The 27,606-nt window shown below is 35.8% G+C and overlaps 1 protein-coding gene across 5 annotated transcripts in view; it reads left to right on the top strand.

Moving 5' to 3' along the window:
* The window catches only part of DNM3 (dynamin 3), a 458,318-nt gene that overhangs the window by 305,746 nt on the left and 124,966 nt on the right, over positions 1 to 27,606 (top strand). For all 5 annotated transcript variants that reach the window (XM_006211125.3, XM_015245096.3, XM_006211127.4 and 2 more), the window contains one exon: positions 5,891 to 6,000. In XM_006211125.3, coding sequence (XP_006211187.1) covers positions 5,891 to 6,000 — 110 coding nt within the window. The remainder of the gene's footprint in view (positions 1 to 5,890; positions 6,001 to 27,606) is intronic.

Genomic DNA, 27,606 nt, shown 5'->3' with positions numbered 1-27,606 from the left:
AACAGGAGAAGAGACATTTAACAAATGAGGAGCATACAGTATGGCTAATGAGGTAATAGAGAATACACAGGAAATATTATGTGAGTATGAGAAGGGGAGTGGTCAAAAGTAGGAATCTTCGCTCTAGTGAGGCACAGCTATTTCTCAGCAGTGTGGAATATTCTGTTAGTCTGTCATGGAATCTGTTTCTAATCTGATTATTTATTAGCTTGAAAAATATTGCCAGAATGTTTTAAAGAGTTAAGAGAAAGCCAGTGAAAAATTATAACACATATCACATATTTAAAAAATAAAATTGGTCACATAATTATGTATTTCAAAAATACATTCGATGACATCACTGGCTTTTTCTCTAGTAGTGGTATATTTTTTTCTAGTTTATTATAGTCTGATCTCCTTTATGTTCTATCATTTTTTTAAACTTTGCATCAGTTCTTACCTCCTAACAGCAGTATATCTCTGTGTTTTGTTTCTGCATTGTTCTGAAGTGTATTGGACTGACACCATATATTCATATGTTTAGGCCATGAGGTTTGTATTGATCAGATCAAGTATATTGGTCTATGCTGGTAAAACTTCATCTAACAAACTATGGGATATTAAGTAAAAAACTATAAATTAATTCAAAATCAGTCTTTGAGACATTAAGAACAAGTTTTTATATCACATCTGGTTGGATCACTTTTAACATAATAGTATAGGTAGGCATAATAGTAAAAGTGGTTTAGGTACAATGTGATGGTAAAATTCTGTCTTTTTGGTATTTTATTTCTGATGCATCGTCAATAATCAAATATTGGTTAAGCAACATCTGTATGTGCAGCAGCATAATAACTGTTAAATGTGAACACAAGGTAATCATAATGTAATCCTTGCCCTCAAGGAGCTTCCAATCTACTTGAAGACGGAAACTGAACATAAATAAGAAATGACATTCTTTATAGCCTGTGACAAAAATTGTGGAAAATTTGTGAGCTATAAAGAGGTCTGTGACATGCTGTAATCAGAGTAGGCTTCATGGAGGAAGTAGCACTTGACATAAATTTCAGGGAAGAGGGCATGCCCAGCAAATGGAAACAATGCAAACAAAGGCAGAGGTAAAAATAAACATGGCAGTCAATCTAAACTTCAAAAAACTTTAATGATAAAAAAAACCCAATTACTTGCATATTTATAATATGTGGTATGCAAATTTCAGTGACCAATACTCTACTAGGCATTATAATATATGGAAATGGGGAAGGACTTGTGATCTCATCCTTGAAGATTTTGTTGCCTTATTAGTGGGAAAGATATGCATATATAAAATGCCAAGGCCACTCAAACATTCCCCAAGTTATAAAACTCTCTATGTGTAAATCACAGATGTACAAAGACTTTCCAGTCCCTTGCGTATTCAGAGCTATTCCTCCACACACCCAACGTCCTCCTCATACCCACTGTCACTCCTTCCAGCAACCTCGTTGTATTGATGGTGCTTGGCCAGCTAGAGGCCATCACTGGACACTTGTTGAAACTATGTCTGTCCCTTATTGGTCCTTTTGTTTACTTTCAAGTTCAGTGAACACATACTGTGGCTATAGCTTAATTCCTACCTCCCCCATCTTGATTCCTCTGCTTTTATCACTCATAGTTCAGTTACTTCCACCTCAGACCACGCTTTTTCACACATTAGGTGCCTCCTTTTTTGGCCTTGCCTCTTTCTCCTCTTTGTTCTAACTCTTGCCAGGTGACAAGGAAAAAACATTGTCTCTCTCACATTCCTTCTCCTTTTGAACAAAGAACCCCTGTCATCCTGGATGCCTCTCCTACAAATAGTGCTGGTAACTGTCTTACATTGGAGAAAGGAATGGTACTGTGTTCAGAAGTGAAGAAAAGAACAGCGTTCAATCAGTGGCATGAGCTTCTGAAGCTTCTGAAAATACATACAAGTTTCTTTCTGAATCTCCATTAAAAAATCTTTATCTAGAATTTTGCAGATGCTTCCTCCAAAATGTCTATTCAAGATAAAATGTTTAAAATAACTAATTTTATTTCTTGTTTATTTACCAACATTGCAAAAAGCATTCTTGACTTTTTGTTTTTCTTTGCAAATGTAACCTACTTGAAAAGTAAAGTTGACTGAACATCCTGACTTCCAAATGAACAACCTTGGCACAATTTTTTTACTGTAATGCATTTACAAAATGAGGATTTCTCATATAAGGTATACATTTTATTGTGCTTCACAGATAATTTGTGTGTGTGTGTGTGTTTAACAAATTGAAGATTGTAGCAACCCTACATTGTCAGATGATGGGTAGCACTTTTCAGCAATAAAGTACTTTTTAATCAACGTTTGTGCATTGTTTTTCTAGACATACTGCTATTGCACACTTAATAGACTACAGTATAGTGTAAACATAACTTTTATATGCACTGGAAAACCAAAAACATCATGTGACTTGTTTTTTGTGATACTTGCTTTATTGCAGTGGTCTGGAACTAAACCTGTGATATCTCCAAGGTATTACCTGTAAATTAAAAATGAATAGACTAAACAATATCAACTGTTTGAGTTGAAGGGAGAGAGATGGGGGAGTGATACAGACACACGGCTACACACTTGGGAAAACTTTTTGCACAGAAGGTAGAACTTGAGCTGGACTCTAGAACAGTAAACTGATGTAGAAGGGAGACATTAAAAGGGTATCTCAAACAGAGAAAAGACTGTTGGTAAAGATGTATTTGTTTGAAATGGAAACTTCTTATGGAAGAGTAAAGGAGATATTGACAAATCAGGATCAGAACAATTGGCAGGTGTTTTTCAATGTCACATTAAGGAGTTTCATGGAATTTCTTCTATAAATAATGCGGAGCTATGAAGGTTTTGAAGGACTATAATAAATTTGACAGGACGGTTTAAGAAAATTGCCCTTCCTGGTGGTGGTAGAGGAATTAGGAGACTAGGAGACCATTTATAACCACACGCTTGTGGGATGCTGGGACATGGATCAATGCAATGGGAGTGTCTAACAACGGGAGCTCTGACAAATGCTTCAAACACAGTGCAGCACAGTCTTGATGTAACAAAAGAGGTGCAGGAAGACAATACATCAGAAATGATAGTGAGGTTTCAGATTGGTGACTGGGAGAATGAAAACTACACCTGATGGCAGAAAGAGGGAAGTCAGAGAGAAAAATTGGATGGATGAGAGGAACGAAAGCGATGGTAGGTACATGGACTCCTCACTGTCAGTTGAAGTTAATGTGAGCCACATATGTCATTTTAAATCATCTAGCAGCCACATTTTAAACAGGATAAATAAACAGATAAAATTATGTTTAACAATACTTTATTTACCCCAATATATTCTAAATATTATTATCTCAGCATATAATCAACATAGCAGTATTAATGAGGTAGTTTGCATTCTTTTTCTCAAACTGTCTTTGAAATCTGGTGTGTATTTAACGCTTAGAGCACATTCCAATTTAGCTAGCTCATTTCAAGTACTCAGTCTACCTGTGTCTGGAGACCACCGTATTGAACACTGCATTATTAGACAGTTTAATAGAACTAACCCAGATTATATAGCAACTGTCTCAATTAAGCAGGTGCTAAGACTCACTATATTTTAAAAATTACCTGTTTATCCTTTCTTCTACTCTATTTCTTTTGTTTATTTTAGCTACTTCATGGTCAAGATGTTGTTAGCAGAACATCATTCTTTCTCAGAAGCACCAAGAATTTTAGAAATATCTGTGATACACTGTTTCACTGCTCTCTCATTTAGTTCTGCATTTGACTTACAATTTTATTAAACAAATCAGTCTGAATCTTCTTTTTTCTTCCTTCTTTGTCACTCTCAAAACCCTTGAATATGAAATACTTTAGCAATATGTCTTCAGAAATCTTGGATAAATGACATTTAGTACTTTGGAAGTGAATCTACATTTTTTTTTATGTTCCCCTGTCTGCATATGTGTATATTTCTCCAGTGTTTAGCATCTGACATAAACTTGCTGGATTTTTGGTCTTCACTATATGCTAAGGAATGCAGTACAAAAGGGAGCCTACTTCTGTAGAAAACATGCCAAGGACATTGTGTTCCATCTTTACAATGAGATGCAGATTTCCTATTAAGAGGCGAATCCATCATTTCAAAAGGTTGAATAGGATGGTGCATTAAAAAAAATCCAGCTGCTTACATTTAGGGCTTTGAAAAACATCCAATTAAAAAAATGTTCCCTGAGTCTCAAGCATTTTCATTTGATTATATATTGGGTAGCTTTTCATTCAGTTTACGATCTTGCCTCTGAGAATTCTGTCCTAAAATAGTCTGACAAGTCTTTCAAACAAGTAGGACTCAACTATGATGCTTCGTTTACTTAATTTATCAATGTATGTGTTTTTCTATTTAGAATATCCTTGTGTTTGATAATATATTGCCAATTTTTGTATAAGAAATACTAGAATCTTCTCACAGTGCCTTGGATTTTTGTGTTTATTCTTCAGCTTCTTTCATTCCTATTTCGTTTCTTCAATCTGTTTTGTTATCTTCTTTGAAGACCTTGAATACCTTGCCTGCCAGGACAGCCATGTTGTTCTCCAGCCAGCTTCCTGCAACTTCTTTAGTCATCTGTTTCTCTCTGCTTCGGTATTCTAATGTGCTCAGCCCAAATTTTCCTTTTTAAATTAGGAATGAGCAGCAATTGATAGTCCTTGCAATAACACTCTGTTGTCTGCAAACATGGCCGCCGCAAACTGGCTAGGGAGCACGGAAGACTTCTGCTCCACACTCCTGAGCCTAGACACATTCTCAGGGGTGCTGTAGGAGCCGCAGGAGCAAGAAGGATTATGTCAGACATATCTGTTCAGTGCATGTATTTCCCACAGCCAGGAATAGTTTATTAAAAGTCATGGCCAGGTCTCCACACTCCTCTCCTCTAGAGTCTAGGGCTGCTTTTTCTCAGGTCTAGTGTGGGAGATCCCGGCAGGGACCATACATAGCACTACTGTTTAACAAGTGCTGAAATGCGCCAGGTACTAGATATTGACTAGGTCTCTTAAGCTGAGTGCTTGGCTGTCTCCTATTATACTGGTTGTTAGGTATTTATGCATAAGAGAATATTGCCCTGGGCCAGTCCTTAAAAGTAAATGTTTCTAATCATTCTTTGGCACCCAGTATGTTTTACAAAGACTGGTTTGGTTCCATTGGCAGACCTCCCCTCACTAATGTCAATTTTCTTCCTAAAGAATTGTTAATTTTAAAAGAGAATTTTTTCTAATTAATATCAGTTCAATTCTAATGAGTTTTTTTTTCCCCAAAGAGCTTGACAATGGAATTATTTTTTTTCTGGACCCACTTATGATTCTCGACCCAAATGAAGGAAGTATTTTTTGTGCTTTATCAGAGTTTATAGGGGGTATTTCATACCAGGGCCCTTGTGCTTCCAGGCTCCTGCCAGCGCTGGCTATCAAAACTGCTTAGGCTGCAAATAAAATATGAAATGAAATCCATCTGGCATTTCTCATTGAATTAGGACCAGAACATTTTTGTTAAATATTAACAGATGGCTAAATTTTTAATATCAAACTAACATTTTAAAACATCTAAGGGGACCCACATGAGGAAGAAAGGATAGAGGACCATGTGTTTTCTCCATCCCTGAGCCCTTCCTTCCTCTTCACTCTCCCTCCCCTCATCCTTCTCACCCACATGTTGAGAATCATCAGAGTCTCCTATCTCTGACAATTTTTATCCCTTGGTAGTTGGCATCAAAATAATGTGAGATGGCATCGAAATACTGTGATCAAATGTTGGCCAACTCAGGTGATGTGTTTCCATGAGCATGTCTCAATGATTTTTTATTAAAGCCAGTCATTTCTATTTCTCTCTCTCAATAGGAAAAAGAAAAGAAGTATATGCTTCCGTTGGACAACTTGAAAGTTCGGGATGTGGAAAAGAGCTTTATGTCTAGCAAGCACATCTTTGCACTCTTTAATACAGAGCAAAGGTAAGAAAATGAGGCAGCTTTCGTCTTCAGATTTTTTTCCTTAAACTTCTGCATGGTCCAGGGACCACATTTGCAAGATTTCTTTTGGTTCCACCTTGAAATTTGTTAACTCTTCAGTTTGCCTTTCATTTATTTTGTATTTTTAGCTTTTACCATAGATAGTGGATTCAAAAGATTAAAACTTAGAATGAGGAGGATCTTCAGGTATTAATTAGTTTATTTTCTACTTTTCCAGCAGGAGCCCAAATCATGCTGCTTTCATTCTAAAATTACATTTCATTACTTTAAAGTCTTCCTTGTCCTGGATTTGTTGTTTACATACTTATAAATTATTCAGTTATAATTTTTAATAGTATCTATCTAGCATGGATGGATATCGCTTAAGACTTCCCATGTGTATTATGACTAAATTCTTAGATCAGTGAATAGAATTATTCGGTTAATGTGAATACAAATATATTGTTCTTTACAGTTTTTCAAAGTATTGTCTACGTTCATTGTCTGGTTTTTGTAACAACTGCTAACAAGGTGAAAGAGTACTGTGGTTATCCTTTCATAATTTAGAAATGCACCCCAGGTAGATTAGCTGACTTTCTTAAGATCACAAAATTAGTATGTGGAAGAGCTTAAACCTGAATTAAGACTTTTGTCTCTATGTCCACTTTTCCTTCAACTTGTATCTTTTTCCTTTCCTTTTCTTTCCCTCCCCTCCCCCCTCCCCCCTCCCTTCTGCCACTCACAACATCAAAACTAAATTTGGAGCTGATTACCATGGAGTGCTGGGCTTGCTCACTGAAACTAAGAAGTAAAGTTAAGTAAACAAATGGGGAGGTAACAGAGGATGGAAGAGAGAGATGTAGAAGGGCTACAAGTAGACAAAAATAATAAAAGAGATCTCTTCCAAATGGAATTGTTACAGGAAAAAGCTGATTAATTTCTGTGAGTCAGTTATTAAGAGACTGAGTCATTAGGTGGCAGGATCTAATTTTAACCCTGCTCTCCAGGCCTTTTATCTTTATTTAGCAATGAATGAAGTTCCCTGATTAGGTTTAGTGACTGGCCCAGGGTCAATCGCACAGTAAATCAAAATAGAAAAAAAAAGCCTTCTTTATACATTCCCAGTCAGTTGCTAAGAGTGACTCATTATACAAAAATACTTAGAAAAACTGCAACAGCAGAACATTTAAAGAACCAAGGGAGAAGAAAGTTAAATACAACTCCACTATCAATTACTGAGATGACATTTTAGTAAAGAGTTAGTATTATTTGCAAGCAGCTTGCAAAAACGCACTGAAAATGATAAAGACTAAACATTTCCTGGAGAGACCAGTAGTATGCCTTCCTCCTAGGGCCAAGCTCAGTACTGTTTATAGATTTTCCTCAGCGCAGTGGCAAGTGGGGAGGTCCTAAAAGAATCTCCAGGAGCGTGCTCAGCCTTCTTGTGTAAACACAGAATGGGAAGTATAATTACTAGGCACCAGGTCAAACTAAATTTGAGTCCTTGGTCAACCTGGAAAGTTCAGGTTATAAAAGAGCTGAGTACAAGTAAAAGAATCAGACAATGCTAGAGCATCTGTTTAGGCAAAATACAACTGTGAATTTTAAAGAGAGCAAAAGACACAAAAATAAGAAAACTCTGGGCTTCTAAAAATCTAGGTATTCTGGAATCCTAGTTTGTCTGAAGGTAATGAATTCTACAACCAGTTCTTGAGACCTCTGCGGGTACAAGTATATCTCATCTATAGACACATTCCCATTGGCTTTTCCTTTGAAATCTTGATTGTTTTCAATTATTTTGTACTTGCTAGGACCTCCAGTACAATGCTGAATACAAATTGGGCATCCTTGACTTGTTCTGATTTTAAGGAAAATTATTTCACAACTTTATAGTTAAGTACTTCCTGATAGGTACCCAATGATACCAGGTAAAGAAGATCTCTTTGGTTCCTAGTTGCTAGGTTTTCTGTTTCTCTTTTAATCATGGATGTGTGTTTAATTTTATCAAATGCTCTTTCTGTCTCTACAGAGAAGATTGTGTGATTTTCTTCTTTAATCTATTCATGCAGTGAAAAATATTAAAAGACTTTCTGATGTTAAACTATCCTTGAACTCCTGGGATTAAACCTAGTTAAATCATGATGTATTATTATTTATTATGTGTTCCAGGCTTAAGCTTGCCAGAATTTTATTTAAACTTTTGCATCTATTTTTCTCTGTGTTTACTTTCTAGGTAACTTTTTTTGTAACTTCTTGATTTAGATGTGTAGCTCATCAAATTTTTATCCTATATTTTTCTCACATATGCATGTAAATCTGTAGATTTCCCTCTAGGTAGTCTTTAGCTGCTTACTACAAACTTTGAAATATAATACTTTCATTATCATTAAGTTCTGTTTCCTTTGATCTTCTGTTTCTGTAATCTTCATTATGATTTTTTTCCTTTGAGTTGTTTAGAACTGTGTTTTATATTTTATAGTGCATGGAACTTATTGTGTTGTTGTTTTCTAACTTAATTGTGTTGTGGTTAGAGAATATGGTCTAGCACATGGTGAATTTTCATAAATATTTCATGTATGCTTGAGAAGACTGTATTGAGGTAGGAGGGCAGGTTCCATGAGAATTCACTGGATCATACTTGTTAATTATACTATCCAGTCTCTATAGTTATTATCTTTTTTTAATCTTGATTAATTTAAACACTCAGTAAGTATGTGTTAGGCAGCTGTTACATGCCTGGCACTGCTCTGTGTTCTTAAAATACATCTGTGAATAAAATAGACAATAATGATACATTTTAGATTACATTCTAGAGAGGGATGTTGGCAGAGAGACAGATAAAAGCCATAAAGAATCTTACTTTAATAAAAGGGTGTTAAAAGTCTCACTTTGTGATTGTGAGCTTGCTTATTCTAGTAAGTCTGTCAGTTTTTGCTGTATGTATTTTGAGAGATCAATTTAAGAATCTGTTAGATTCTTACCTATTTAAAATTGTCATATCTCCCTGGTGACCTTTTAAAAAAAATAATTTTGTGGCAACCCTCTTTATTTCTAACATGGCTCTTTGCCTTCAAATTTATTTTGTCTGATCCTAATATAGCTATACTACCTTTCTTTTGGTTAATATTTGCTTGGTTTATCTTTTTTACTTCCTTTTGGCATCAATCTGTATTTTTATGAAGTGTTTCTCTTATAATAACATGTAGATGGATTTTTTGTTGCTTTTAATGTAATGTGAGATCTCTTTTGTCTAACTAGGAAGTTTAGCACATTTATATTTTGCATTATTATTACTGAATTACTGAATTTATTTGAACATCTTATTTTAGTCTTTATCTCTATGCTGCCTTTTCTATACTTGTTTTCTCCCCTTCTTTCCTGATTTATTTTTCTTTCATTCAGGTTAATGTATCTTTTTCCTTGGCTTGGAATTTATATACTTTATTTGTATTCTTTTAGGTAACTTTTTAATATTTTTGACTTTAAGTTTGAAGTTAGTCATTCTACTCTCTTTCCAAAATGACCCCAAAATACTTTAACTCCACTAACTCTCTCCTGATTTCCATGTTACTGTTACTCAGGATTTGAGTTCTACCTTACTTTTTACCACTTTACTCAATATTATAATCGATTCACATAGGCAATGCTTGTTTAGATTTATTGACATGATTACCAATTTCTTTGTTCTCTTTCCTTCTTGCATTTCAGTGTTTAGTTTTGTTTCATTCTCCTTCCTGCTAAAGTATACCCTTTAAAATCCTTTCACTGGGTGCTACTTGATCATAACTCTCAATTTGGTGTTTGAGGGGTTTTTTGTTTGTTTTTATTTTGCCCTAATTTTTGAGCAATACCTTAGTTGGATATAGATTGATAGTTCTTTTAGCTGATAAATTTGAAGTCATTATTCCCTTATGTTCTGGCTTCAACTCTGCTTTTGAAAAGTCAGCTGCCAGTTTAATTATTGCTCGTTCTATAGGTAATCTGTATTTTCTCACTTGTTGATCTTAAGATCACCTTTCTCTTTCTTTGATGTACTGAAGTTCCAGTATGATGTGTTTTTATGCATGTTTTGCTTTATATTTCCTGCTTGGGATTCATTGTGTTTCCTAAGCCTTAGGATTTGTCATTTTCATCAAATCTGAAAACCTGTATATTATTCTCTCCTTGACTTTTGTTTCTTCTCTGTTCTTTCTTGTTTCTCTTTCTAGATTTCCTATTAGATATACATATGCCAAAACATTTAATCCTGTCTTCCATAGAGTATTCATTCTAAAATGTTTATTAGACATTTCTGCATTACCAGCCCTGCGTATAAGTATTGGTACTCTAAATGAAATGTGTGACCTTGTTTTGCATGATATTTGTAATCAGTGAGTGTCAGAAAACATTCATTGTTCACTGATCTTAAGATGCAGAATTTAAGAAATGGATGAAGAGATGAAGAAGAAAAGGTAGTCTAGCTGAGGAGATAGTGTACGTGAAACAAATGTGCTGTACTGTATAAGGCAACCCTCAAACGATTATATGATAGTGCATTCCATTGCAGCATGTCAGTGCTGGAGGAGCACGGAACATAGGATTTGGCCGTGCAGTGGTTAGCATCATAGAGGATGCTCTCGTTGGATTTTGGTATAGATTATTGGAGAGGAAATAGAAGGGAATATCCCAAAGAGGGAATAGTATTAGTCAAAGCAAACGGGTGGGAAATGTTGCTTAATCTGTTGCCAGTCTTTTCTGGATGAGCAGTTAGTTTCAAAGGCAAGATGAACCCTAGTTTAAAAAAAAATCATTTCTTTTTCTTCCATAGGGTTTAGTGAACTGACTCATGCATGTAAGTTTATGTATTTTAATATTTTATGTTAGGGGAGAACCGTAAATCTGTCAAAAAGACCATATGGTTAGTCTAATTCTATAAAGTATACTTAAATGATATTCTTTTCACCACTTACATTGATTCTAAGATTATGTTCATATTTTTCTTTCTTCTGAGACAAGATCTTAACTGTTTTCTTTCCTTGCTCTTAGACGAATTTAACCTTGGTTAATTGAGAAGAGATTTTATAAATGCTTCTACTCCTTTGTTTTCTTTGTCTTTGTCTTCCACTGCAGTGTTTCAGATCATTTATTTAGCCATTCACATGACCTATGTAAGATGCATTTGACCTTGGACCTAGAGTTTCTGTGTGAACGTTGAGGTTGGCACCAATGTAAATGTCAAATAGCATGGCTCTTTAGAGTTCTCTAAGACCTTATAGATAATCTTGTCTACCCTCCTCACCTCACAGGATGAGGAGTTAACACCTGTAACAGTTAAATACTTTCCTCATGTCAAAAGAGCAGGTCTTGACAAAGCCAGAGCCCAGGTCCGATGTCTCTTGTTCTTTCAGATACCATAGTTTTGATATTAACTACGGAACAGGAATTCCACCTAGTATTTTATTTGGAATTTAATTGCAATCGTGCCTAGAAGGGCAACAAAGAAGAGATTTTTACATTCTCGTGAAGGTATTTCAGTTTGCTGTTAGGTCTGACAAATTTCCATGGAACACTTTTAGTCTCATTTGCAAAGGCTGGCGTGGAACTGACCAGTACCCTCACTACAGTTCTTGTCTCACGGCATTATTCCTAAGAGCTCATTTAACTGCTATTTCAACTTTCCACCATAATGTTTAAAACAGTTATTCTGTAGTCCCCAATTATCAGGTGTATGGGAATTGATACACTTAACATCTTTCTTTAAAAAGCCTTCGGTGTCCTGGTGAATTAATATGATCTTTATGAGTCTGGTGACCAGATTTTTGAGCCATTCTGGACAGTGTTTTAGTGCTAAGATTTTTATAAATGGAAGGAATTGTTACTAGTTGCAGTAACTTCAGCACTTGAGGAAAGTGCGTTTCGCATATAGACGGATTTAACCTACAAAAACTCCAGGTAAGGATATGCACCCTAGTCTTCCTCTGAGCCTTTCAAAGAGGGCACCGTAGATATCTGGGGAGACTGATAAGCCACAGTATTTGATTCCCATATTCATTGCATCACCAAATCATTTACAAAATCTAAGCTAAAAGATTCCTGAACGTCCCTGTGGCAAGGTCTAAACCGAAGATTGGAATGTGCCCCCAGGTTTTTGTTTCGACGTTGTTAGAATTGCCGTGTTTTCTCTGGTGGAAGCACACCTAGATAATGGCTTCACTGTGCTGGTCCTTGCTCTCCCCAGGCAGGCATTGGCTTTTAAGGTCATGCTAAGGCCCATTTGGTCCCAGGTATGTCAGCTCTGGTAGCCAGCAGAGATGTGTGTCTGTCCAGGGGGTTTGTAGAACAGCCACATGGTATTTTTCTGAGCACCCCTTGGGGTTGTCCAGCTCTGTTTTCTTTTAAATTAACGCATTCTTTCTTTGACGCTGCATTGTAGCGTCAATTCAGGATATGCTTTATCAACCTTACCAAGTGCTTTAATTCACTCCCCCCCCCCTTTATGGAAGGTGATTTTAGGATGTTTCACTGCTCCACTTAGTCCCCAGCACATTGCCAACACTCAATAAATGTCAAACAATGCTGCACTGTAGCGAGTGTGGGCTCTTTTAGGCATTCTGAAAAGAATGGCTCTTTATTCTCATTGTTGAGTGGTATATTTTTCCAATTGTTAGCTGGAAAGGTCTTGGAGTCAGGTTTTCCATTTTTATACCTTTATGGCTATGTTTCTATATTCAGACATGCTTCGAGTTTAAGCTGTTTGGAAAAGTGCTTAATTAAACAAATATTCTGGGTAAAAGGCTGTATGCCTTGTCTTAAGGGTCATGTCTCACTTGGATGTGGTAGAGTGTCAAATCTGTGTTAACAGGGAAGCAGTTACTCTTCCATAAATAAGGATGACAGGGGCTCATATTTATTGGAAAATCAGTAGAGAAAAACATGTGGTGTTTGGTACTAGGAAATGAAATATTGTGTATAGAATACAATGCAGTTAAGCTTGTGTTTGGGACATGAATAAAACACCTGTGGGAGTTATTTTATTTCATTTTATCCCCCATTGTTGTCAGAATGTTTAAGACATTTTTCTTGCCTCATAGAATACTGAGAATTGCTTATCTTCAGAATATTCTGATTCAGGAGGATTTTTCTTTGTCAGGTGAAGATTCAGTTAGTTACCGGTCTTTCAATCCAAGCTGAATAATGAAATGTGTGTCATCCTTCACTTTCATGAAGTGTAGGTGGGCCATCTTCCCACATGGCGTGTTTGTAATACCCTCTAACTATGAGTACCTGATGGAGGAAAAAAAAAATCAGTTTGAGAGTAAAAACTCTTTATCCCTCTTAATTGGCTCATCCAGTTCATTGTACCCTTTCTATAACTTCCTAAAGTTATGATATAAAGGTGTGGTCTTTCCTATACTGTATTCTTTTTTTAATCATTTTCTAGTTTAAATTTTATTGAGGTAATTGTACATTCGTATGTAGTGGTAAGAAATAATACAGAGAAATCTATTGTTTATTTTGCCCAGTTTCTCCCAACAGTAATATTTTACGAAACTGTAGTATATCACAGCCAGGTTACTGACACTGATGATTTATCTTTTTTCTATCACTTTAAACCTTTCCGTATTCTTATGTTTTAGGAATGTCTCTTGTAAATAGTTTATACTTGGGTTTTATTTCTCTTTTTTATCCAGTTTATTATTATTATTAATTTTTGTCTTCATACTTATTTTATTGGGTGGTTTGGAGAGGCTATTTTTGGCCATTCTTTTTTTTTTCATTTTTCAGTTTTATTAGATAAAATTGATACAGTTTGAGAATACATATTCAATATATTGCATGTAAATACATATATACAATATACTGCACATATTTTTAAAATTTACATATACATACTGTTCATTGTTTTTAAGAACACTTTAGAGCTTTAGCTTTTTAAACTTACATAGTTATCAAAAGAATAAAACCAACCACAAAATAAGAATCAACAGAATGCAGTAATCCAATCATAAAGGACAGTCAAATGTGCTTACACATATTCAAGAAATCGGTCATCTAAGTTATAAATAATAAGTAGTTCATTTGTGTCCTTTTTTTTTAGTTTCCACATATAAGTGATATCATATGGCATTTTTCTTTCTCTTTCTGGCTTACTTCACATGGAATGGTGATCTCCAGATCCATCCATGTTGCTGCTAATGGCATTATTTTATTCTTTTTTATAGCTGAGTAGTATTCCATTGTATACATATACAACTTCTTTATCCAGTCATCTGTTGATGGACATTTGGGTTGTTTCCATGTCTTGGCTATTGTAAATAGTGCTGCTATGAACATTGGGGTGCATGTTTCTTTTTGAATTATATTTTTCTCTGGGTGTATGCTCAGGAGTGGGACTTCTGGATCATATACCATACTTTATTCTTAGTATTGAAAAAAATTCTATTAGATATGAGACCTACTACAGTCTGAGAAGCATGTAAGTAAACTGCTATTAATCAAGTGTCAGGGGTATTTGCTGTGAGAACCACTTAGTGTGCTTAAGTAACAGAATGTGTTAAGTCAACATTTCAACACCTTGTACCTCTTACTAGTTTTAACACAATGGTAAATAAATAAATGAATAGATACTAAGCGTATCATTGATATTTATCTCCACTGCCATATTACTTTCCATGAGGGAGAGACTGTTTGTCTTGTTCATTGCTTTGTCCTAACAGATCCTAACACAGTGCCTGGTGATTGTGAGAGCTCATAACGTAAGTGAATGAAACAATAGATGGATATTAAACTTTTCCCCTCTGTTATATGGTGAAAATATAAAAAAGGCCAAGTGCCAATAAAAAGCATTCTGTAGGTAAGCTCTAGAGAGACCTAGAGCCTCAGATCCAAGTGGGCTGAAAATAGAGGTATAGATGAAAACCCTTAGAGGAAAAGTTTTAGCACAGAAAGAAGTCTTTCATTTAAAAGTAAGAAGCTGAGAATGTTCAGTTATATAAAAACTTTACAAATGGGCTTTATTTGAATTTAATAGAACATAATTCCATGACAATTCAAGAAAATAAAAACAGAATAGATGTTTTATCGTAAATAGCCTCAACTTAATAATAATCTTACTAATATTATTCAAAAGTGTTTTGTAGCTCTCTCTACTCAGCTTTCTAAATCTTCGTTTCTTTAGCTCCAGCAAAGTCTTAACAAATTTCAGAGTTTCTGTGATATACAGAACTTTTCAAGGTTAGGGAAGTGGATTTTAGTTTTCTGTTTGTAAGTTTTTGGTCATTCTTGTTTCTGCTAGAGCTATTAAGTTCCCATGGGTCAGACAGAGATTTGAGGACTTCTGCAGAGTTATTGATTATGAGTTCACAATGTGACAGTAACGTTTATTTCCCTCTATAAATCCAAAAAGGTAAACCCTGTGCTTTCCCTGTCTAGCAGTTGGATAGTCATACATGTTTAGCAAGTCAATAAAAGGACAATTTGTATCTTGAAAGCTGTTAAATTTAAATCTTTGAATTAGAGAACCCTGTTTTTGTGTCCCCTCCCTTTCTTTGTTCCAGTCTCTCACTGCAAAAATATTTGTTGTCGTATGGTTCTGATATTGCATATTACAATGGTTTCTCAATTCTCACTACTGCATCTTTTCCCTTTATGAGTATCTCTCTGGTTGTGAAACAGCATCATTAAGAAATCCTAGGTATACCAGAGAGGAGGGGCAAAAATGTTTTCAAAGGGGAGCCTGGAGAGAGATGGATTGGAGAACCAGAATTGTCTGGCCATTTGACTTATTTGATTCACGAACCACACCAAGACAGAAATCAAATATGATTTGGTAATATTTTTGTGAACTAAGTCTGTGACAATTGATTTCACAGCTAAGATAAATTCTCATGAAAGCCAACATAATTGCTTGGGTATGAAATGTCTGTGGCTTGAAGCAATCAGTTTAAATTCTTCTCTTACTGGTTTTCAAATTAAACTGAAATGGAATAGGAGTCTGATGCCCTACTTGGATGACTGTTTCAGCCTTTTCTGAGGGAGAAAAATAGCAAGTTAGTGCTTTTCAGCTTTTTCAAATGTCATTAAAGGGCTTTGGAGAAATTCTTCATGCTTAAAGCACCTGTGTGTAGTCCATATCCATTTTTCTAGGGGAATTAGGCATTGTGCTCCCTGGGAGCCTTTGCATATTTCAAACAAAGGGACTGTTAGGATAGACTCAGCAACTTAGATTCAGTTCCTTTCTTCCCAAGGATTTAAACTGGAGTTGTATCTTAAGCCATTAGTAGCGCCAGCAGGGATTTTGGTTAGTTTCTGAGGCATTCATGTTCAGGAGGTTTCCGTCCAAGTGCTGTCTTGATGAATGAGCCCAACACGGCTGTGTAAAGTTCAAGAACAAAAAGAAATTATGTCCTTCACAGCAAGTTTACTTTTCTTCTAGGATTTCAGAACAAACACATTGCCTGCTCCCCACCTACTTCCCGGAACATCCATTTGCTGATGGGCAGTCCCCTCCCCCTGCTACTCCCTTCAGACAAACACTGTGGCTTGGGACTGGCATATGCCTCCCTTTGGGGACCATAAAACAGCCTAGCTCTAGGGGAGCAACTACTGCTTTCAAACATGCTGCGGAAAAATTTATATGCTTGGTACTAAGATGCAGTCTTTAAGAGAGATGCTGTAGTGGTTAAGTTGCAAGTCTAGATGGGTCATCATTCCAAGAGACTGGTACCAATGACACGGTATCTTTAAATATGTGATTGTTTACAAATAGGATTGTATTGCTAGTTTGTTAAAAAATTAACTTATTTTGAAAACTAATTAGTCATACTAAAGAGCTGGATTCAGAATATTAAGTGGCTTGTCTCAGGCTTTTGTTTTAAAGAAAGTTTACCTTCTGGTCACTTATGGAAAGGAAACAAAGTGGGTTGTGTGCTGCGGCTTCTGCAGTGTGGTGGTGATTTCGTGGACGGCAGGGCACCCCCAAGCTGAAGCCAGCAGGGCGACAGCCGACTGTGCAGGTATTTCAGTCATTAGCCTGCGGGGAGAACTCTTAAGAAATTGAATAAGCAGGGGTGTGAAAATTTCCCTAGTTAGGTCTAGCCTGAAGGAAATTTCTAAACACTTCAATTTCTTTGGCAGTCTTCAAGGCCTCCCAAGAACAAAAATAAAGAAAACTATGGACATGTTCTACCAACGATTGAAATAATCAGGTTTTTAGAGACGACCTGTAGAATTTTGTATAGCAATCTACGCGTTGAAGAAGAAACTTAAATAGGAGAATGAAGAGAAAAAGTCCAAAAAGGGTTATTATTCAAGTCTGTTGCTGTTTAAATCCAGTTATATTGAACAGCGTATCTATGGCATTCTCTGGCAGACACAGAGTTTTCCATTATTACCAGTGTTACCATATACTGTCCTGATTTATTGCTAAAGCAGTAACACCTTGCCTAGAAGTTCTTGAGTTTGAAGGGGAAAAAAGCCTTTAAGTCAAAATAACACACATACATATATATATGTGTGTGTGTGTATGTGTGTGTATACATATATATATATAAAATTTGTAAGTCTCTATGCAGATCACGGAACTCCTTCAAATCATGCTCTCAAAAATATTAATTACAAGCCCGACTTTTTGCAAGATCAATTTACAAATCAAAAATCTTTTTGTGACCTAACATTGCATGTGTAATGTATTTTTATTTTTCCTCAGTTGATTTACTATGAAACGAACTTACCCATAAAGAATGTCCTTAGCGACTGTACCTGCTGAGAGAAACTATTGTGAAGGTTTTAATTATATACCTTGCATATAAATTATATTATTCTGCTTTGGTTTGCTGCATTCAGAGGGAAACTATTTACTGGCATGTGTAATTAATTTTAATTAACACACACAGCCTTAGTAAAAGAAACTGACACGGCACAAGCCTTGGTAGAAAATGTTAGTCACACTCTGCAACTAACTCTGAGCAGATGCTTGGTTTCATAAAGAAAATATTTGCAAAGCCTAACTGGAGCAAGTTTTTTCCTTTTCTTTTCTTTTTCTAATTTTGAAACTGCCTATGTTTATGTTTTCGAGTCTGGGGAAAATACTGTTCATATAAAGGAATGGTTTTAAAGAATGGAATCGCAAAGAGTAGTTTTGACTATTCAAACACCGTATCTGCCTTTGCTATCAGTGTGTTTGTTAAATCCACACCTCACTCCGTACCTTTAAATCTCTTACAGCATGAGTGCTGTATGTTATGCTACTAGATATTAGCCCTACTCATTTTAACATTGCAGTGCTTTCATATTAGACAAGAAATAAGTGCTTGAAAACTTGGTTATTTCACCAGAGCACTAAGGTCATGCAAAAAAATTCTATTTTTTGATGACTGCATTGTGATTTTTAAAATAAATTGGCCGTAAAAGATCTATACCAGTAGCTCTCAAATTTTTTGGTCTGAAGACCCCTTTCCACTCTTAAAAATTACTGAAGACATCAAAGAGCTTTTGTTTGTATGGATTGTGTGGGTTAGTGTATCAGGAATCCTGTGAGCCAGTTGACTTCACATTATCGCTTAAAATTGGTTACAATGAGAGTATTTATACGATGGACATCAGCAAATGTTAGGAATCACAGCTTTCTGGAAGGCTTCTTGTTAAACATTTATTAGCACACTGCCAATTATATCAATTGTTAGATATGGAAAATGAGACATTTAAAAGTATAAACGTATTAAATCAATTAAAAATAATAGTAATGCATCAATTCATATTAACATAAATAGTATATTAAAAACTTTAAATATCAGAAGAGTGGCATTATTTTTTACAAGTTTGCTAGTTTCTTTAGTATGTGGCTTAATGCAAGACAGCTGGAGTCTCATATCTGCTTCTGCTTTCAATCTGTTGCAATATGTTGTTTTGGTTGCAGTATATGAAGAAAATCTGGCCTCACCCAGATATGTAGTTAGAAAGAGAAGAGTATTTTAATAGCATTTTCACATACTTGTGGGTTTTCTTCTTTGGTACTCCTCAAAAATCGACAAGTGATAGTTTCCAAAGAGTTAGTTGCAATAGGGAATCTGAAATCTTATCAATGAACTTTTTATATTCTATGTGTTAATCTATTTGTCTGTTGTGTTAATCTATTTGTTTAGCATGCAATTTAAATGGATCTTTTACTTATGAGTGATTTTATACGTCATACATTTGTCATTTGGAAGATATTGGCTCACTGATTTATATAGATCTCAATGTTTATACATTTCATTACACAGTATTTAAAAATTATATTTGTTAATATCACCACCAGTCTCATCAGAAAAGGGGAAACTGTCAAGCCCGTGGTGGGAGATTACAAGGTTTCCAAAATTATAAAGCTGAATTTTATCATTGATCACAAATACTGTCAGTTGTCTTCAACAAAGGGACAGACTCATTTTGTTCATTTTTGAGAAAATCTCTGTCAGAAACTCAGGTTTTCTTAACCAAAAATATCAGACTCTCAAGGAAAATGGCATCCCATGAAAAAACAGGTATGTCAGCTTAGAGTTCAATTGCACAAGTGCCTTTGCTCGAGAAAACCGCTTCAGTACGCAGGTGTGCTTATGTGGACTTCTCAGTTTTGACATAGAATATTAGAGAGATGTATGCTCAGGATCTAGATTTAATAAAACTAATTTTTTTTACTACTTCATCAGGATAGCCTTAAGTGAAACTTTTTTTTTTTAATTGTTAAGTGTATGGCAGTGACAACTATGAAGGCTCTCAGTGCAGCTTCAGGACATTGTCTTGATTGGTGCTGTCACCCATCCTTGCTCTTGCACCATCAGTACAAAAAATGTTGACACATTTGTTGCGAGACAAATCAAGACATTGAAAAAAATGTGTATACTTTGACTGTTTCCACACTTGTTGATAAGTATTTGTATAAAAATGAAGGTCTTTGAGGATTAGTTGGTACTGATACTGGACAAATATAACTAGAACAACTGTAGTCATTCTTTAGATTTGTCCATGTTATGGCAAAAGTATAATTCTGCAGATGAGATTTTTTTTAAACACATGCTTTACATTAGCAGCCAAATCTTTGATTGGACAAGTTACTCTATCATTGAAAAATGACAGTAATTTCTTTTTACTGAATTTTTATCCAGCGGGTATTCAGCAATGTTATGTAAAACTTTTATCTGTGAGCCTCTCAGCTAACGGTGTGTACTTCTCTAGACATCGCAGTACAATGACTTATCCCATAGATGCTTGAAGGGCTTCGTTTCTACTTTGAAAAGTTCTAATGCACAATATTTGAATTTCAAAGAACACATCATATCTCTGTTTAAAATGTGTGATTTCTTTTTTTTTTTTTTGATGTCCAATAGTTGGTCTCAAAATGATGCTGTCACATAACAGGCATTATATTGCTATTCAAAAGTGTTCAGTTGCATAAGACAGTAAGGTAAACATCTCTAAAACCAAGGGAAAGGAATAGCTTATTAAATCAATTAAAAATAATAGTAATGCATCAATTCATATTAACATAAATAGTATATTAAAAACTTTAAATATCAGAAGAGTGGCATTATTTTTTACAAGTTTGCTAGTTTCTTTAGTATGTGGCTTAATGCAAGACAGCTGGAGTCTCATATCTGCTTCTGCTTTCAATCTGTTGCAATATGTTGTTTTGGTTGCAGTATATGAAGAAAATCTGGCCTCACCCAGATATGTAGTTAGAAAGAGAAGAGTATTTTAATAGCATTTTCACATACTTGTGGGTTTTCTTCTTTGGTACTTCCAGGGCTCAGAGTACTTTCTAACCTGTTAGTCTTAATCTTTTTCAGCATCTTTATAGGTAGCTATTGCAGCAAAAGGCTGAAAAACAGAATCTTCAAATTTCCCTTTTTTGTTAAGCCTTAAACAAAAGAAAAATATAAATACATTTTCTTCTATTGTAGAAAAATTACTAAATTCTAAAATAATACATTTTAGATTAAATCTTTAAATTTAGAAAAAGGCCTTTTTTATTAAAATATTACAATACAAGGCAAAAATGTATACATATATGTTTGTGTGTCTCCATATAGGTGTGAGGGAAACTTTAGGATTTCAAAATAACAATTTATTGGATCATAATGAGGTTACAAAGATTATAGTAAGTACGAGTGAAAATAGCTGTTAAGAGCACAGTAGAAATACTGAGAACAAATGAGTTAATCTCTGCAGAGCACATACTTCCTTTGAAAATTTTAAATGATATGAAAATGCACAAGCTTGTCTTCCATTAACTGCCCAAGTGGTGACATTATCACATGTCATCACAGCCTCTGGCAAACTCCTCTGTACATTCACAATAGAATGAAAATGAAGAAAGACCTAATATTGTTATAAAAATTTGACTTTGAGAACCCCCTGAAAGGGGCGTGGGAATCCCAGAAGTCCCTGGACGATATTTTGAGAACTGTGGCAGTTGTAGGCAATGCATGATATAGTGACACCATGACATAAATGTAAGGTTTATTTGCATACTATTATGGGGTTACTTACTGCATAAATATGTCTATTAGGTGCTTCAAAACCAAGAGTTTTTACAGTGAGTTATCACCTCACACCAGTCAGAATGGCCATCATTCAAAAGCCCACAAATGATAAATGTTGGAGAGGGTACGGAGAAAAGGGAACCTTCCTACACTGTTGCTGGGAATGTAGTTTGGTGCAGCCATTATGGGAAACAGTATGGAGATTTCTCAAAAGACTAAAAATAGACTTACCATATGATCCAGTAATCCCACTCTTGGGCATATATCAAGAGGGAACCTTAATTCAAAAAGATACATGCACCCCAGTGTTCATAGCAGCACTATTTACAATAGCCAAGACATGGGAACAACCTAAATGTCCAACAGATGACTGGATAAAGAAGCTGTGATATATGTATACAATGGAATACTACTCAGCCATAGAAAAGTAATAAAATAATGCCATTTGCAGCAACATGGATGGACCTTGAGATTGTCCTTCTAAGTGAAGTAAGTCAGAAAGAGAAAGAAAAATACCACATGGTATCATTCATATGTGGAATCTAAAAAAAGGACAAATGAACTGATTTACAAAACAGAAACAGACTCACAAACATAGAAAATAAACTTATGGTTACCAGGGGGAAGAGGATGGGAAGGGATAAATTGAGAGTTTGAGACTTGCAGATACTGACTAATATATATTATAAAATGTATAAACAACAAGTTCATACTGTATAGCACAGGGAATTATATTCAGTATCTTGTAATAACATGGTGAAAAAGAATATGAAAACGAATATATGTATGTTCATGTATGACTGAAGCATTGTGCTGTACACCAGAAATTGACACAACATTGTAAATTGACTATTCTTCAATAAAAAATACATATATACAAAAAACCTAAGAGTTGTAAAGAACCAAGAACCCACTGATTGCCTGATTAGCGTTTTACATGTCCCCTATACACTGTCTTAAAACAGAGGGTGAAAACAGAACACATCTGGAAAGTCAAACTCCTTTCAGGCCAAGCTAATAGAAAGCTTTATTTTAGCAATCAGACCATGCCATTCAGTCCCGTCCTACCTACCCCCTAAAATAAAATCTGAAATAAATACAGAATTTTCAGAACTTTTTTTTTTTTTCACTATCCTGTCTCCCATTGCTCTTTTATCTGTGATGATGCTGATGAAGACGGGAGCCAGCAAGAGAAATCATCAAATAGCTTTGGGTTGCAAAGGAGGTGAAGATGTTGGAAATGTGTTGATTTCCAAGAAGCGTGTGTGGAAGTGCAGGCATGATTAAAAGAGGGTAGTTCTGTCACCAAGAGCATAGATGTTTCCCCACCTCTCTAGTTCTGTCCAAGAGGGAAAGGATCCAGGGCCTCAGTCTCCAATGAGAGAACCCCTTTGGTAATCTGGGGAAAAGATACTTAATAAACCCTTTTATCCTCCTTTCACCAGGATAGGTTTGAGAAGTGATGAAAGACAGGAAATAATTGAGCTACTGTTAAATGGGTTTCTAAATACTATATATATATAAAGAGTTATTTGGTCACTATCCTTCATCTTGTATCAAAACAATCAGAAGTTTAAAGTAAGGAATTTTCTCCTAATGCACAGTTTTTCAAGCTTTCTGTGATAAAGAACTTAAAAAATTTTTTTTCAGTCTTTTGCAGACCGATACATAGTCCCACTGCACAATCAATATTCAACTTAAACTGCATGTGGCTCACCTCATGAGTTCCACAACACCCAAAATGATCTAAACCTCATTCAGTAAGACTCATCCTCTGATCATGGCTTGGACGTCATGCAGTGTCAGACCACTATAAAAGCTTCCAGCTGCTGCTTCTCAGGTTCTATACTTGAAAATGTATTGTCAACCAGTAACAAGCAGTCTTCAGACTTCAATTACTGCCTTGATGTTAGCCATCACAAGTACAGGGTTGAATTTGCCAAACACACCTCCCTAGTAGAGGTTAATTACTCCTAGACAGTTATGGCCTGTCTTTTGTGTAGCTGTTGCTAGACGCACAGTGGAGCTAGTTACAGCAATGTGGGCTCAACAGGTAGAATCACTCAGAGTATCCGTCATTTACATCTCAGATCCACGCCCACAACCCAGATAGCCCGGATACTGATTCTGGCTTTTCTTGTAAAACATGAAATGATGTTGAACTATTGGATAGATCAAATGCATGGCAATTAATTCATCTCTGTTTTTGAAGTTTTTTATTGAAGTAGAGTTGATGGACAATATTATACGTTACAGGTGTACAGTATAGTGATTCACGGGGTTTGAAGGTCATGCTCCATCTATAGTTATTATAGAGTACTGGCTGTATTTTCCATGTTGTGTGATATATCCTTGTAGCTTAGCTTATGCATAACAGTTTGTACCTCTTAGTCCCCTCCCCCACGATGCCCCTCCCCGCTTCCTTCTCCCCGCTGGTAACCACTAATTTGTTCTCGTATGTCTTCTTCTTGTATCTGAATTGTTAATATGGAGAAAGCTGCCTGAGAAAGGCACACTCATTGATATTTCAACTCTCCTGTTCTTTTTTAAACCACTTTGTCCTGCTGATTTCTTTTGCAACAGAGCTTTTTTTCCTTTTTTTCTTCTGCATGACTTGACTGGTGTAAGACTCTGAAAGCAAATATTGGTTACAGCCCTGGGAAATCCAGATTGTGCACTCAAGCCAGAGGCCCGAGAAGGGAGACTGTCAGCTGCTGTTAGTCCTTCAGAGCCCCTGGCTCCCATGAGAACGCCTGTAGTATATAGTTCCTGAAAAATCACATATTGTTCTAAGATCATTCTCATTTTCTGACAAGACTTCTTCCCAATGGGTATTTCCCTACTGAACCATTTTATGTTTAACCTGATGTTTTATGATTAACCATTTATGTTTAAGAAAGGCATGGAAATTGTCTTACGGAGTTGAAGGGTTCACGTCCTGTATTGTCTTTCCAGAGGGTCACATTAGTAATGGAATTAGAAACAAGCGCTCCAGAAAAGATACAAGCTTATCATCAGAACCGCTCATCAAGCAGTTGCTCTTTTCAATGTTTTTATGTATTACATATGTATACTTTTATTGTAGCTTTCACAAAATAGAATGGGCACCTTACGAGTTAGCAAGCCTCCCCCATCTCTGGAGCACTTTGAGCAGAAGCTAGATGAAAACTTACTGGTTGGGTGAGCATAATGTATCATCACTTTTGGGAGTAAAAGAGGGCACTATCAATAATTATGCTGGAATAATACCTAGCGATAGACCGAGATGGTCAAAACAGGATGAGTAACAAACTTACCAGTTGATGATGACATAGAGGAGCGTCCTGTCTTATGGGGGACTTTGGCATCGGTGACCTGTATAGTACATCCCAACTTGGCTACATAAAACCTGTTTTATGTACAGTTATTTCCCTCGAATTTTTTGTGAATCCTTATTTTGTTAATATTCCCTAGATAGTGTGGACTCTGAGGTACATTATTAAGCATTAGAGTTTAAATTATGTTTGGCAAGATTTTTGTGTAAATCGTGTTGTAATTCGATTTAAATCTTGTAATGCAGAAATTACATACACACTTACACACAGAGTCTAATTTAAATACAAATTAATTGCTTAGTATAATAGCTCATTCCCCAACTGTCCTTGATGAGCGAGAGTTCACGTTAATGATAATTTTCCAGTCACCAATGTGATATTTACTATTGCTATCTTCGACTTGTCTCTGGGTTTCTTCTTATGAATTGGAGGATCAGAGTGTTTCCAGAATCAGAACTGGAGACTCTCACTTTCATATTAGGTAAACTGATGTAAATTGTAATAAAAGTTGTGAGAACTAAATGTTAGACAAAGCCTGGTTTCTTTGAGAGGAAATCATGCCTAACTATTCTGTCAGCTCCGTGGGAGGTTAAATCTATGGCAATAAAGAATAATCAGTGGATAACTACATATTTAAGTTTTCAAATAGGCATTAGCAAAGTTGTACTGTAAAATTTATGAAATTGAGTTTTTAAAAAAAATAAGACTAAGAAACTCTCTTCAAGAAAGTAGGTTGATGGTGAAAATCAGCCAGTTTATAAGCATTTTATTGAATACACAACTTGCTGGGGTCTGTGGTAAGGGCTAGTGGAAACAAAAATGGTTCTTGTTCTCTGAATTCATGACTTTCATAGTATATTGGGAAGAAGTGGGTATTTTTGTCGAGGGTATAGTATAATAAATGAGATTTCGTGGTATCCAGATTTCCTAGATTCCCAGTGCACAAAGCAGTCTTAACATCTGTGTAAACAATCTGAAATACATTGCAAAAGACTCAAATTTTGTAGCTCTGTGTCCCTTGGGCAGTGAAAAGACAATCTTTAGAAGACCTCACAGGGCTTTATTAGTGAACAGGAAAATGGCAGACTAATTGCAATGTGGGAAAACAGGAGGTGCCATGTATTTAGAGGAAAATGATTCAAACCTTGTTTAAGAGTCTTGGAATCTGGTTAAGCACAGTAAGTGAGAAGAACCTAAGGGTCTCTGTGGATTAGCCCTGAAAGTGCCTAGCAACATGTTGATGTGGTCAGGTGGGTATCATCAAGAATTGAAAAAGTCTTGCTTTTATGCAGAATCATGGTGTTTTATAACCTATAATAGTCAATTGCAAGAAAAAGGTCTAATATGAAAAGATAAGATCCTGTAGGTGAAAATTAAAATAATTGATGGGGTAGGAGAATTACCTTTTGTATTATAGTGAAATGATTAGGATGGCTTCATTCTGTAAAAATGAAAGGTGTTTAAAAGTGTCAATGTCATTAGATTATTTTACTGTGATTTTTCTCCCATGAAATTTTAAACTGCTGGAACGAGGAGGGATCTTTGGATAAAAATATAGGCTGCACTGAAGTTCCGTCAATTATAGACCTTAATAGATTACATTAGCCCCACGAGATAATCCAGATACTTCTCAAGCAATTCACATAAAATTATTGCTGCATCAGAACTTAGCCTGTTCCTGAGGGAAAGCATCTTTGAGCTCAGAGACTGATTGCAAGGAAGACCTCTTTGCCTTTTCTGATGTGTTTCCTGCTTTCTCTCTCACGTATCGAATACTGTCATGGTAGATCCTAGATCTGACCCAGAGTCATACTTTTCTTGTACTTTGTTCAAAGTACAGTAAACTTAAAATGGCAAAGTGTTTATAAGAAGTACTCTACAATCTATTTTCCTTTGATGCCTAAATGGCTCTTTTCCTTGCCCGGGGTCAATATTTCCTAAATTTTTGTCACAATTCATAATTTATAGCCACTTTGCAGGAGTGTGGGTTACCATTACTATTTCATAATAAGTAACGCAGACAGTTGACTTCAGCAAAATGTTCTCTCCTCATTCTCTGACGTGCTCTGGAGGAGAAGGCAAGTTTCTGTGATTCATTAGCCCTTTTCTTCATAAACACCCCTGCTTTATCCTGCCTTCAGTTAAAAATCAGGAGCATCAGCATGTGACTGATTGCATAAGCATGCAGACTCAGCCTGTGTTACCCTGTGCAATTGACTTCACTCCCTTTCGCATCCTGCCACGTTTCCCGCGTGAACCCCAGCAGCCCACAGTGATTGATTTAATCTGGGGGTTAAAATGTTCTTCCCCTGGTAGTTTCTATTATCACTGTGACTTTTCCTGGGCTAGGAAGTCAGTGTCCCCATGCATAACCTGAGGAGGTAGGCCAGTTTTCTTGTTGCTGAAGTTTGCCTTGTTTATTTTCACTAGCAATCTGGTTTCATAAACATAATCCTGCCAGACTGTATGTCATTTTCTCCTTTCAGGGTAGGAAGTAAGTGAGTTTGCAGGTTGAGAAAAGAATGAGTCTTCATCACCTTTGAAGGTGCAATTCACTTATGAGGAAGCTTGAAAATAATAATTTTATATTAGATTGAAAACTAATATGGAGCATTGTAATTCCTTTTAATACATTGATTATTCTAGTAAAAGTTAATTTATTTGAAATGCACAAGCTTAAAAAATATTTAATTGAGGAACTTTGGATAGTAGGCTAGTATAATACCCAGTCCAAGGGCTGTCAGGTCTCTGCCTGGGCACAGTATAGTGTGTGGCTGTTTGCACCCAGATAATTTCCA

Source organism: Vicugna pacos, chromosome 21 (assembly GCF_048564905.1).
Source record: "Vicugna pacos chromosome 21, VicPac4, whole genome shotgun sequence".
Classification (NCBI taxonomy): Eukaryota; Metazoa; Chordata; class Mammalia; order Artiodactyla; family Camelidae; genus Vicugna; species Vicugna pacos.
The sequence above is the reverse complement of the archived record's forward strand: the minus strand, read 5'-3'. Positions and strand labels throughout refer to the sequence as shown.